This window comes from Plecotus auritus, assembly GCF_963455305.1.
Source record: "Plecotus auritus genome assembly, chromosome: 2".
Lineage (NCBI taxonomy): Eukaryota > Metazoa > Chordata > Mammalia > Chiroptera > Vespertilionidae > Plecotus > Plecotus auritus.
In genome coordinates, this window is record NC_137771.1 from 110,678,855 (window position 1) to 110,693,905 (window position 15,051).

Here is a 15,051-nt window from a genome sequence, read left to right on the forward strand (position 1 = left end):
TTCTATCCCTTCCTCTCTCTGAAATCAATAAAAATATATTATTAAAAAAGAACACAGAACTCTAACTCACAACTATAATGATATAAAGTATATTGTACTTCTCTTGGAGGAGCTACCTGGCTTATGTAATCCCAGACAACACATGCTTAGTTGTAATCACTAAAGAACAATAACTCAAGGTCTTTTCGGCTTGATGCCTGTGCCAAAACCCTCCTAAAATCCTAGCTGTTGTGGAGCATCTCCGAGGAATATCTACGCAGGCCTATGAAGCAGTCTGGCTCCTCAAGGATAGGGTTCAACATACCTTTTCTCTCTTACTCCTAGAAAACAGCTAAACATAGAGTTACCATGTGATCCAGCAATTCCACTCCTAGCTACAAACTCAAAGGAATTGAAAGCAGAGATTCAGACACTTGTACACCCATATTCATAGCAGTATTATTCAAAACAGCCAAAAGGTAGAAGCAACCCAGTGTCCATCAACAGATGAATGAATAAATGAAATGTTTCTACTGATGGGGGGTGCCCTCCAAGTTCCTTGAATGGGCCCAAGAAGAGGAAGCCTCTACCTGCTCAAGGGTGCAACTTCCTGATTCTCCTAAGGTTCTGTCCTCCCAATGTTGCAGAGAGTTGTGAGGATGATGAAAACAGCTTCCTCCCATCTCTGCATCACCTGGGACCCAAGGCAAAACTAGTCACAAAAGCAGAACCTTTAGCTCCTCCTGTTTCCACATCCCCAAAGCACATTTCAAAAGTCAAAACCCAAACAAATCAAACATATAAAGGCAAGGGTGAAAACCAAATCCACTACCTTCTCCACAGGAACTAACCTTAATCCATGATCAAGACCTTTCCATTCATAAACATCCAGAAGGTATCTCATACTCTACAAATAATGGACAAGAAGCCTCGGGGAGATTGCTTAACCCATGTATGAAGTCATCTGCATGCAGGACAACAGCTCTGACAGCCATTAATGGGGAGATATTTGCATCATCCATGTTCCATCTCAAATGTGGCATCAACAGTGTCAATCTCTATTATATAACCTTGTTTTATTTTCTTCATGGTACTTATTCCCAACCTACCCCTTTGTGATCTATTTTATTGTTTCTCTTCACCTCTAGAACGTAAACACCAGCAGTGCAAGGACCTTCACTGTTATATTCCTTGAATATAAAACAGGGCCTGACACATAATAAATATAGTATTCAATAAATGTTTCATGAATTAATAATACTTACTATTTTTTGAGTATTTACCATATGCCAGGCAATGTTCTTAATACCACACTTGCAATAATTAATTTAATGTCCAAAATGATTCTATGAAGTAAGGAGTATTATTATCCACATTTTATAATTGAGGAAACTGGACCACAGAGAGGTTAACTAACAAGTTCAAGGTCATACAGCTAGTAAGTAATTGTTCTGATATCTATTGCTGCATAACAAACCACCCCCAAATGTAATGGCTTTAAACAATAATGTACTCTTACTTCTTATGGTTCTGTGGGTTCAGTGGTCTTAGCTGACTGGTTCTTGCTTGAATTCTCTCATGTAATTACCATCAATTATCATCTGTGTTTAAGTAGTCTGAAGGCTTAACTGGACTGGTCCTCCAAGATGATTTCTCCTCTCACATGTATGGCCCCTCATCTGGGAAGAGGGGAACAGCTGGAGGCTGCCTGGACATCTCTGTCTCTCTCCACAAAGTCTCTCTATGTGGCTAGCTTAGGCTTCTTCAGATCATGGTAGTCCTTACATGGCAGGTAGCTTCCCCCAGAGTGCATGTTTTAAAATACAAAGGCAAAAGCTTTAAAATCTCTTATGTGCCAACCCCAGAAATCATGTACTGTCACTTCTGCCCCATCCTGTGTTTCACAGGGCCATCCCAGATTCAATGTTTGGTAATAAAAAAAGGGGGGGTGGTGAATACCAGGTGGTGGAGTTATTGGGGTGTCATCTTTGGAGATTCACCACCATATGAGTAGAGCTGGTAATTGAACCCAGATAGTCTGGCTCCAGAAACTATAAACTCTAACCCTGTGGTGTCCAGAGTTCTGTAGTTGTGGGGTGGGCAGACTCAGGTTTTGCTGCTGCACCTGTGGTGGATAGGCACATGCTCCTAGTGGCAGCTCACAGGGGCACCTGCGGTGCATTTGCCAGTGAGGCACACTGAAGCACTCTGAAGGGCCCTCGCACTGAAGCCACGTAATTGAGGTGACTGTGGGCAGGTATCCAGGATGAATGAATTCAGAATTTCTACTGCCGGCGGTGGGGGGTGGGTGGGTGCAGGGGGAGTGTGTGCCTGTTTGTCCAAGGTCACACGAAGCGAGAGCTCGCAGTGTCTCCCACGAGTGCCCCGTGGATAGATGGGCTCAGGGTGCCTGCCCTTTGGAAATGTGCGATTGTGGAGGTGCGTTTGCCGGCGCGGAGCTCTGATGCACTCTGAGGGGCCGTGGCACTGAGGTTGAGCAGCTGGGGTGACTGTGGGTAGTTATTTAGGAAGAGGAAATTCAGAATTTCTACTTTGGGGCAGTGCGCCCCTGTCTGTGCAGAATCACACCCAGCCAGGGCTCACAGCAGCTCCCCAGAGCGCCCTGTGGATAGATGGGCTCAGGAGGCCTGCTTGTTGGAAATGCACGATGGTGGCAGTCCCTTTACCAGCGCAGAACTTGACACACTCTGAAGGGCCCTGGTGCTGAAGTTGCACAGCTGGGGTGTCTGTGGGCAGTTATTCAGGAAGAGGGAATTCAGAATTTCTTCTGCCAGGGGCGAGTGCATCCCTGTTTGTCCAAGATTGCACCCAGCGAGAGCTCACAGAGGCTCCCACAAGTGCCCTGTGGATGGATGGGCTCAGGGTGCCTGCCCCTTGGAAATGCGCGACTGTGGCGGTGCATTTGCTGGTGCAGAGCTCTGACACACTCTGAGGGGCCCTGGCACTGAAGTTGCACAGCTGGGGTGTCTGTGGGCAGTTATTCTGGAAGAGGGAATTAAGAATTTCTACTGCGGGGCAGTGCACCTTTGTCTGTACAAAATCATACCCAGCAGGGGCTCACAGTGGCTCCCTGGTGCTGCCTGGTGCATCCACACACTCTCCTTTCATCCCCTCATTCACTCACTTCCTCTCCCTTACCTCCGTCCTGCCAGCCACCATCTTATATCTCGCTATTTGAGTTTTTATTATCCTCATTATTGCTAGTATTAAGTTGTCCTATCTTCTGCCTCAGTATGACAGATCACTGCCACCCCCTCACCACATTTGCCAAGCTGGGCTTGTCATCAGCTCAAAGCAATGCAGACTTTTAGGGAGCAATCTACATTATCATCTATATCTAGGAAGACCTTATATCTGTGATTGGGTTCTCCTGTAATCTTACTGGATCAATTCTGTGTGAATTAGAGCTGAGTAGACTTCCAGTAACAGAGACCTAAAATAACAATGGCTCAGAGTTTTGGTTCTCTCTCACACAAAGGAATCTGGAGGTAGGCAACCAGAGATTACCATGGCTACGGGCACTCCCAGATTGCGGGACTTGGGCACGTAGCCAACACCATCTTGAAGGGGAGAACGGCCTTTTCTAGGAACTCATCAGCACCACAACCCAGATAAGCCTTGGAACTGCCCACAACCCAGCAGCCATTCCAGCCAAAATCCTGCTGCCCCACCCACAGACCCGTGGACCCTGGGACCTCCACCTCCAAAGGTGCACCACTCCAGCAGCAGTAAGTGCAACTTTCCCCCTGCCCAGCGGCAGAACTCTGGACACCACATTCCTGCGTTTTCAGCACACAGGCATCTAGGGCACACCACTCCGTAGGCAGCACCAGGGAGCCACTGTGAGCCCCTGCTGGGTATGATTTTGTACAGACAAAGGTGCACTGCCCCGCAGTAGAAATTCTTAATTCCCTCTTCCAGAATAACTGCCCACAGACACCCCAGCTGTGCAACTTCAGTGCCAGGGCCCCTCAGAGTGTGTCAGAGCTCTGCACCAGCAAATGCACCGCCACAGTCGCGCATTTCCAAGGGGCAGGCACCCTGAGCCCATCCATCCACAGGGCACTTGTGGGAGCCTCTGTGAGCTCTCGCTGGGTGCAATCTTGGACAAACAGGGATGCACTCGCCCCTGGCAGAAGAAATTCTGAATTCCCTCTTCCTGAATAACTGCCCACAGACACCCCAGCTGTGCAACTTCAGCACCAGGGCCCTTCAGAGTGTGTCAAGTTCTGCGCTGGTAAAGGGACTGCCACCATCGTGCATTTCCAACAAGCAGGCCTCCTGAGCCCATCTATCCACAGGGCGCTCTGGGGAGCTGCTGTGAGCCCTGGCTGGGTGTGATTCTGCACAGACAGGGGTGCACTGCCCCAAAGTAGAAATTCTGAATTTCCTCTTCCTAAATAACTACCCACAGTCACCCCAGCTGCTCAACCTCAGTGCCACGGCCCCTCAGAGTGCATCAGAGCTCCGCGCCGGCAAACGCACCTCCACAATCGCACATTTCCAAAGGGCAGGCACCCTGAGCCCATCTATCCACGGGGCACTCGTGGGAGACACTGCGAGCTCTCGCTTCGTGTGACCTTGGACAAACAGGCACACACTCCCCCTGCACCCACCCACCCCCCACCGCCGGCAGTAGAAATTCTGAATTCATTCATCCTGGATACCTGCCCACAGTCACCTCAATTACGTGGCTTCAGTGCGAGGGCCCTTCAGAGTGCTTCAGTGTGCCTCACTGGCAAATGCACCGCAGGTGCCCCTGTGAGCTGCCACTAGGAGCATGTGCCTATCCACCACAGGTGCAGCAGCAAAACCTGAGTCTGCCCACCCCACAACTACAGAACTCTGGACACCACAGTCACGCCTTTCCAGAGTGCAGGCCCCCTGAGCCCCATCACACCAACAGACGGTTCCTGGGTGCCACTGTGAGTCCCTACTGGGCACATGTGATTTCAATCAAGGGTGCAAGACAGCAAAAATTAGGACACACCCCTCCATGGCTGCTGACTTCTAGACACCGCAGTTGCGCCTTTCCAGCTCGCAGGCCTACAAGAGAACCCAAATAGCTCAAGTAGGGAGCTACACTAGATTACCAAGCCCAGGAGACCTGAGAGATCACACCAGTAGCACCATCCCGAAAAGAACCTGGGTAGCAGAGCAATCGGATCTACAATTAAAACGTTACAGCAAAAAATGGAGAGACAAAAAAGCAATCCCCAAAGGAAAGAAAAAGAGGAATCACCAGAAAGGTAGTTAAATGAAATTGAGGCTAGCAACATATCAGAGAAAGAATTCAGAGTAATGGTTATAAGGATGCTCAAACAGCTGGATAACAAATACACACAACTCAATGACAAATACACACAACTCAATGAGAATTATAAGGAGCTGAATGAGAATGTCACCAACATGAAAAGGAACCAAGAGGAGATGAAGAGCGACATAGCTGCAATAAAGAACACAATGGAAGACTTAAACAGTAGACTAGAAGAGACTGAGGACCGCATCAGCGAATTAGAAGACAAGGTAGGAAAAAAAAAATACAGCAGCAACTGGAAAGAAGACTTAAAAAGCAAGAGGAGAGCCTAAGGGAGCTTTGGGACAACACAAAATGAAACAACATTCGCATAATAGGGATACCAGAAGGAGAGGAAGAGAAGCAAGGAATAAAAAACCTGTTTGAAGAAATAATGACAGAAAACTTCCCTAATATTGGCAAGAAAAAAACTATGCAAGTCCAAGAAGCACATAGAGTCCCAAACAAGATGAACCCGAAAAGACCCACACCAAGACAACTCATAATTACAATGGCAAACACCAACGACAAAGTAAGACTCTTAAAGGCTGCCAGAAAGAGACAGAAAGTTACCTACAAGGGATCTCCTATTAGAATATCAACGGATTTCTCAACAGAAACACTCCAGGCCAGAAGGGAATGGAATGAAATATACAAAGTGATGTAAAACAAGGGACTGAACCCAAGAATACTATACCCGGCAAGGCTATCATTCAAAATTGAAGGTGGAATAAGGAGCTTCACAGACAAAAAAGGGCTAAGAGAGTTTATCACTACCAAGGCAGCAATGCAAGAAATGCTAAAGGGACTGCTGTAAAAAGAAGAAACAGAAAGGCAAGAAGAAACAAAAACATTAAGAATAAATATGTCAACAAACAAGTACTTATCAATAATACCATTAAATGTAAATGAACTAAATGCACCAATCAAAAGACATAGGGTAGCTGAATGGATAAGAAAACATGACCCATATATTTGATGTGTGCAAGAGCCCTACCTCAGAGCAAAGGATCACATAGACTGCGAGTGAAGAGATGGAAAAACATTTTTCAGGTAAAAGGAAATGAGAAAAAAGTTGGGGTTGCGATACTTATATCTGATAAAATAGACCTCAAAGTAAAGGCCATAACAAGAGATAAGGAAGGCCACTACATAATACTAAAGGGGGCAATTCAACAAGAAGATATAAGTCTTGAAAACATATATGCACCCAATACATGAGCACCCAAATACATAAAACAACTTCTGGAAGATATCAAAGGAGAGATCGATAGCAATACAGTCATAGTAGGAAACTTTAATACCCCACTGACACCACAGGATAAATCATCTAAACAAAAAATCAGCAAAGAAACAGCAATCCTAAATGACTCACTAGATCAGATGGACTTAATTGACATCTTTAGAATATTTCACCCGAAAGATACAGGATATACATTCTTCTCCAGTGCACATGGAACATTTTCAAAGATAGACCACATATTAGGAGACAGGCAAAGTCTCTCCAAATTCAAGAAGGCAAATCATAACAAGCATCTTCTCAGACCATACTGGCATAAAACTAGAAATCAACTACAATAAAAACAATGAAAAAAATCAAACACTTGGAGGCTAAATAGCATGCCATTAAACAATGATTGGGTTACCAAAGAGATCAAAGAAGAAATTAAAAGCATCCTGGAAACAAATGACAATGAAAACACAACAATCCAAAATCTATGGGACACAATAAAAGCAGTCCTGAGAGGGAAGTTCATAGCTCTACAGGCCTACCTCAAAAAACAAGAAAAAATGGTAACAAATTATCTAACCTTGCAACTTAAAGAAATAGAAAGAGAGTAACAAGAAGAGCCCACAGTAACCAGAAGGAAGGAGATAATAAAGATCAGAGCAGAAAGAAATGACATAGACACCAAAAAAACAATACTTAAGATCAATGAAACCAAGAGCTGGTTCTTTGAAATGATAAACTAGATTGATGAACCTCTAATCAGACTCTCCAAGAAACAAAGAGAGGGCCCAAATAAACAAAATCAGAAATGAAAGAGGGGATGTAACAACTGACCCTACAGATATACAAAGGATTATAAAAAAAAATACTATGAACTCTACTCCAACAAACTGAACAACCTCAACAAAATGGACACGTTCCTAGAAAAATACAAGTTTCCAAAACTCAACCAGGAAGATTCAAAAAACCTGAATAGGCCGATAACTACTGATAAAATTGAAACAGTAATCAAAAAGCTTCCAGGAAACAAAAGCCCTGGACCAGATGGCTTCACAGGGGAGTTTTACCAAACATTCAAAGAAGAACTAAAACCAATCCTTCTCAGACTATTCAAAAAAATTCAAGAGGAAGGAACACTTCCAAACTCTTTCTATGAAGCCGGCATTACCCTAATCCCCAAACCAGATAAAGATACCACAAAGAAAGAGAATTACAGTCCAATATCCCTGATGAACATAGATGCTAAAATCCTCAACAAAATTCTAGCAAATAGGATCCAGCATTACATTAGAAAGATCATACACCATGACCAAGTGGGATTTATTCCAGGAATGCAAGGCTGGTACAATATCCGCAAATCAATAAATGTAATACATCACATAAACAAAGTGAGAGCCAAAAATCACATAATCATATCAATTGATGCAGAAAAGGCATTTGACAAAATCCAACACCCTTTCTTGATAAAAATACTCAGCGAAGTGGGAATAGAGGGATCATATCTCAACATAATAAAAGCCTTAATGACAAACCTACAGCCAAAATCATACTCAATGGGCAAAAACTAAAACCATTTCCGCTAAGAACAGGAACAAGACAGGGATGCCCACTTTCACCACTCCTGTTCAACATAGGACTGGAAGTGCTAGCCAAAGCAATCAGAGAAAAAGAAGAAATAAAAGGCGTCCAAATTGGAAAAGAAGAAGTAAAATTGTCATTATTTGCAGATGACAAGATACTGTACATAGAAAACCCTAAAGACTCCATCAAAAAATTATTAGCCTTAATAAATGAATTTGGCAATGTAGCAGGATACAAAATTAACGCCAAGAAATCTATGGCATTTCTATACACCAACAGTGAACTTACAGAAAGAGAGACTAAGAAAACAATCCCATTTACCATCACACCAAAGAAATTAAGATACCTAGGAATAAACTTAACTAAGGAGGTAAAAGACCTCTACTCAGAAAACTACAGGACATTGCAAAAAAGAGATAGAGGAAGACATAAATAGATGGAAGAGCATACTGTGTTCATGGATTGGTAGAATCAACATCATTAAAATGTCCATACTACCCAAAGCAATCTATAGTTTCAATGCACTCCCCATTAAAATACCAACGGCATATTTCACAGACCTAGAATGAACTCTCCAAAAATTCATCTAGAATTAAAAAAAAGACCTCGAATAGCTCCAGCAATCCTGAGAAAGAAGAGCAACGTAGGAGCGATCTCAATAACAGATTTCAAGCTGTATTACAAAGCCACTGTTCTCAAAACTGCCTGGTACTTGCATAAGAACAGACGTATAGACCAATGTAATAGAACAGAGAGACCAGAAATCGACCCAAACCACTATGCTCAATTAATATTTGACAAAGGAGGCAAGAGCATGCAATTGAGTCAAGACAGTCTCTTCAATAAAAGGTGTTAAGAAAGTTGGACAGATACATGCAAAAAAATGAAACTAGACCACCAACTTACACCATAAGCAAAAAGAAACTCAAAATGGATAAAGGACTTAAATGTAAGATGGGAAACCATAAAAATACTAGAGGAATACACAGGCAGCAAAATCTCAGACATATGCCAAAGCAATTTCTTCACTGATACTGCTCCTAGCGCAATAGAAACTAAAGAGAAAATAAACAAATGGGACTACATCAAAATAAGAAGCTCCTGCACAGCAAAAGAAACCATCAACAAAACAACAAGAAAGCCCACTGCATGGGAAAACATATTTGCCAATGATATCAAAGATAAGGGTTTAATCTCCAACATTTACAGGGAACTCACACAACTTAACAAAAGGAAGATAAACAACCCAATCGAAAAATGGGCAATAGACCTAAATAGATACTTTTTGAAAGAGGACATAAGGAAGGCCAAGAGGCATATGAAAACATGGTCAAAGTCACTACTCATCAAGAGATGCAAATCAAAACGACAATGAGGTACCATCTCACACCTGTCAGAATGGCTATCATCAACAAATCAACAAACGACAAGTGCTGGCGAGGATGTGGAGAAAAAGGAACCCTCGTGCACTGCTGGTGGGAATGCAGACTGGTGCAGCCACTGTGGAGAACAGTATGGAGTTTCCTCAAAAAACTAAAAATGGAACTCACATTTGACCCAGAGATCCCACTTCTAGGAATATATCCCAAGAAACTAGAAACACGAATCAGAAAGGATATATCCACCCCTATGTTCATAGCAGCACAATTCACCATAGCTAAGATTTGGAAATAGCCTAAATGCCCATCAGCAGATGAGTGGATTAGAAAACTATGGTACATCTACACAATGGAATACTACGCTTCTATAAAAAAGAAGGAATTCTTTCCACTTGCAGCAGCATGGATGGACCTGGAGAGCATTATGTTAAGTGAAATAAGCCAGGCAATGAAAGAAAAATACCACATGATCTCACTCATTTATGGAAAATAAAGAACATTATAACCTGATGAATAAAAAGATAGATACAGAGGCAGTAAAGCACCGAACAGACTGTCAAATTACAGAGGGAAGGGGGGGAGGTAAGAGATCAACCGCAGGACTTGTATGCATGCATATAAGTATAACCAATGGACGCAAGACACTGGGGGGCGGGGGGGTGAGGGCATGTATGGGAGTGGGATAGAAGGGCAATGGGGAGATATGGACACATGTAATACCTTATCAATAAAAAAAATTGGGAAAAAAAACCCACCTCAAATAGCGATGACTAACATTTACTGAGCACTTATTATATCCCAGGCACTGAGACGAAGGCCTTTACTAGTACATCTACTATCTTATTTTATTTTCACAACAGTCTTGAGATTTAGGGGAGATAAATCCTGGTCACACAAATGATAAATGATAGAATGAGAATTTGAGTCTAGGGACATCTGATTGCTAAGCCCACATGCCTTACATGGCATCCAAATGGAGTATCCATTACACTTCCTCTGCCCCCACATAAAGGAATGAGGCAGCAGGCCACTCCTGAAGCACACCACTTCCTTACCAAAGAAAATTTTCACCACATCCCCCAAGCCACAGTCAAAGTCACACCAATTATGTCCCCTAATACCCCAAATGAATGACCAGCCATGAATTCTTTCATTTTAGGTACATGATGCCTCTCAGTCATTAAATTTATTGAATCAATTTTACCTTACAGCCATTTAATTCCAATTGGAACACAATTATTATTTTAAAAAAGGTTATTTTTATGTTTGTTTCAGAGCTTTATTTCACATTTATGCTAATATCAATATTTCAAAGCTATTTTCTATGATTTAAGCTCTTCTGGCCCCATGTGCTACAATAACATAATGAAATCTGTGCCAGTTCATCAGACAGTTGGCATTTGATAGGAGGACACCAATGCATCTAAGAGCCATGGCTTATATTATGGCTATCAAATGACCTTCCTGGTGGGAATGCCTCAATGCAAAACGGGTTTCACTTTACATAAAGTTGGACTTACCAAATATTTGATCAAGTCATTTTATATCATGTTCTAGGCCTCAGTTTCCCTATCTATAAAAGTGGGGATAATAATGTTACTTTCTTAAGAGTGATTAGCAGCATTCAGTGAGATTATTCTTGTTAATTACATGGCACAATGCCTGGCACACAGTAAGTGCTCAATAAGAGGTAGCTACTTTTAAAAATCGTAATCTGTGAGTGGCACAATCTGAATGAATGAAGGTCTCAGTGAACCAATGTGTTCAATTACCAAACAACTTCCCAACAACCAAAGAATGAAGAAGAAAATAGTCACTACTATGCTGACTGGAAAGATGACTCAATGTAGCCTATTCTAAATCCAGACACTTTATAAAAGCTGGATGGCTCTAAATCTGATGTCTTATCTTGACTCAGCATAATCAATGTCATTACTAACCAGCATGGACATTTTATTAGCCTTTGTTTGGTATTTAATCCCCCAGGTTATTATTATTCTCATTTTTTTCCTAATTTATTTATTTATTTTATATTCAATATTATTTTGTACTAGAGGCCTGGTGTACGAAATTCGTGCACAGGTGGGGGTAGGGTGTCCCTCAGCCCGCCTGCATGCTCTCCAATCTGGGACCCCTCGAGGGATGTCCGACAGCCCATTGAGGCCGGATATACTTCTCACAATCCAGGAATGCTGACTCCCAACCACTTGCTTGCCTAAATTCCCTATGCCTGATTTCCCCTAACTGCTTCTGCCTGCCAGCCTGATCACCCCCTAACCACTCCCCTGACAGCCTGATCGTTGCCTAACGGCTTCCCTGCTGGCCTGCTTGCCCCTAACTGTCCTCCCCTGCTGGCCTGGTCGCCCCCAACTGCTCTACCCTGCTGGCCTGGTCACCACTAACTTCCCTCTCTTGCCACCCTGGTCACCCCTAACTGCCCTCCCCTGCCAGTCCAATTGCCCCTAACTGCCCTACCCTGCCGGCCTGGTCACCCCTAACTGTCCTCCCCTGTAGGCCTGGTCACCCCCAACTGCCCTCCCCTGTAGGCTTGGTCCCCCCAACTGCCCTCCCCTGCAGGCCTGGTCCCCCCCCCAACTGCCCTCCCCTGCCAGCTGGGTCACCCCTAACTGCCCTCCCCTGCAGGCCTGGGTCCCCTCCAACTGTCCTCCCCTGCATGCCTGGTCGACCCCAACTGCCCTCCTTTGCAGGCCTGGTCTCTCCCAACTACCCTCCCCTGCAGGCCTGATCACCCACAACTGCCCTCCCCTGCTGGTCATCTTGTGGCGGCCATTTGTGTCCACATGGGGGTGGCCATTTTGTGTACTGGAGTGATGGTCAATTTGCATAGTATCTCTTTATTATATAGGATTCGTTTCAGATGTACAGCATAGAGGTTAGACAATCATATACTTTACAAAGTGTTCCCCTAATATTTCCAGATCCACCTGGCAGCGTACATAGCACAATATTACTGACTATATTCCCTATGCTGTACTTTGTATTCCATGACTTCTGTAACTACTAATTTGCACTTCTTTTTTTTTTTTTTTTTTTATATTTTATTGATTTTTTACAGAGAGGAAGGGAGAGGGATAGAGAGTCAGAAACATCGATGAGAGAGAAACATCGATCAGCTGCCTCCTGCACACCCACCACTGGGGATGTGCCCGCAACCAAGGTACATGCCCTTGACCGGAATCGAACCTGGGACCCTTCAGTCCGCAGGCCAACGCTCTATCCACTGAGCCAAACCGGTCAGGGCTAATTTGCACTTCTTAAACCTTCACATTTTCATCCAGTCCCCCAATACCCTTCCCCTCTGGCAATCATCAGTCTGTTTTCTGTATCCATGAGTCTGTTTCTGTTTTGTTTGTTCGTTTATATTGTTCTTTAGGTTCTACATATAAGTGAAATCATTCTTCAGTTGTCTTCAGTGGTGGTTTCAAGTCAGGAACATTAACTGGGATTTTTTTTCCATTTTCTGCCCCCACCCCCCTTTTTCTGCAATGGTATAAAGTAGTCAGGGGAGAGCACTAAATGATCTTCTATTCCCCACTGGGAGACATTTATGCAAGGCACAGGCAACAAAATAACTTCTAACAATCGTTACCACAGACATTTGACAAAATAGCCTTAATTTTTAAGCCATGAAACTCAATTGAGTCAGGCTGGGTATTCAGAAACACATCTGCTTTAAGCATTTATTCCTTCAAGCTTTATCTTGCGCCCTTTCCAGTTGCTAATGCAGGACACCACTAGTTTTATTAATAAAAATCTCCAAAATAGCTGAGATAAATCCAACATTTCACTATCAGGCATTTGCACCTAACCCAAATCTTGATCTCTGGGGAAAAAAGCAGCAGTCTTCCATTGTTAATAATACCCACTTCGAGGAGAATACCCTTTTAAAATATACTTACTGTGATTTTCCAAGTGCATTTGCTATTTGGAGGGTACACTCCAGGAAAACCTTCGCTGCCAATAAATCCAGACTCTCCAGTAAGAACACCACCACATGTGAAAACAGGTCTGTGAAATAAAAGGGAAACAATTTGAAATATGTCAACTTCAGAATGTATAGTCTAGTAATATGGGTGAAGTTAATATGGATTAATAAATGCCTGCATGACATAAGGGATTTGAGAGCTTGCTAGCTCTCAGAATATAGCCCAATAAAACATTCCATCCAGCTGCCACCTGTCTCCATCATAATAACACAAGCTCGATAGTTCTATCATCCATCCATCTATCCATCCATCTATCCATCCGTCCGTCCATCCATCTATCCATATGAAACCAAGTTCTCTACGCAGTGGTAAAATGTTATAAGAAAATGGTAAATGGAAAATTTAACTAGGGGCAGTGAGAGAGAGAAGATGAAAACTAGGCCAAGTGATGTGCATAGTTTAGAGATAGACAAGAAACTGGTTAATATAAAAAAGTTTCTCATCCCCTTTTCTGAAAATCGTTGGGCATTGGCAGACCCTCCCATTGAAAAGGTACGTTGATGGAGGAGGTGCCAAAGTTGGCCATGAGTGAGTCCCTCGGCCCAGGTGCTGGAGCCGCTCAGAGGTTAAGTTTCAGGGAGCCGGAGCGGCTCGCAGGGCAGCAGGGCACCACGCAACTCAAAGTTTCCCCCTAGGCTTAATTAAGTCTTTCTCTCCAGGGGAAAACAGAAGTAAGCCTAAATCCACAGATTTGGGTCCTAACGCTTCCATGCGGGAGGGAAGACGCTGGTCAGATGACGCCCTCGCCACGTGGTGGCCGGCCCAGCGGCGGCCAGGGAGCCCCGCGGCCGGACCCGGGCCTGGGGCCTGGGGCCTGGGGCCTGGGGCCTGGGCCAGCCCAAGGCTGGGTCCCTGGGCGCCCAGAGCAAACCGAGAAGAGCTGAGCCCGAGGCTGCAGGGACAGAGCGAGGGAGTAAAGAGGGAGAGGGCGGGGCGCGTTACCTCTCCGGGTGCTGCAGCCCCGACTGCTGGGCCGCCAGCAGCAGGCCGAGCACAACCCAGGTGCCCGCGCCGCTCATGGCCGGTGGAGACGGTCAGGGCCGCCCGCCCTGCGCACGCCGGCTGAGCCCCTGGCTCACACCCGGCGCTCACTGGAGACACACTGTGCGCGGTCTTAGGCACGCGCGCGGCCGCGGGGCAGCCCAGGTATGCGCGGCTGGAGGGGTCCGGAAGCTTTTAACGGCGATTACGGTGCAGCCTGACTCCACGATTCCTTTCCCCAAGGAGTTGCTGACAGCCACTGGCCACTGCTGAATGTCCTGTTTGTTCGCTGAGGCGGGAGGGGCGGCTCCCATGCCTCAGCCGCCTCCTCTCTGGGTGGGGCGGGCGAGCGTCTCCTCCCCCGCACCTGGGACCCGCAGGCCGGTCTCATCCCGCCTGCAGGCCTGTGGGGAGATGAAAAGGGAACCCCTCTTTCGCCCACCGCCGCCCATTGGTGCCCAAGCGGAACCTGGCTCAGTGATCCACAGATGATCACAGGGTGGGGTGATGTTTTTCCCTAGCTGCTTTTTTAAAAAAGTATTCGCGCCTGCTGGAAAACCTGAGGTTCCTTCTTTA

At 44.8% G+C, this 15,051-nt stretch overlaps 1 protein-coding gene across 1 annotated transcript in view; it reads right to left on the reverse strand.

Annotated features, from left to right (window-relative positions):
• PCOLCE2 (procollagen C-endopeptidase enhancer 2) overlaps positions 1 to 14,809 on the reverse strand; it is a 125,358-nt gene extending 110,549 nt beyond the window's left edge. The window contains exons 1-2 of the mRNA XM_080655054.1: positions 14,437 to 14,809; positions 13,408 to 13,516 (exon numbers count right to left, since the gene is read on the reverse strand). Coding sequence (XP_080511180.1) covers positions 13,408 to 13,516; positions 14,437 to 14,513 — 186 coding nt within the window. The 5' untranslated portion in view covers positions 14,514 to 14,809. The remainder of the gene's footprint in view (positions 1 to 13,407; positions 13,517 to 14,436) is intronic.
• Positions 14,810 to 15,051: the final 242 nt, after the last annotated feature.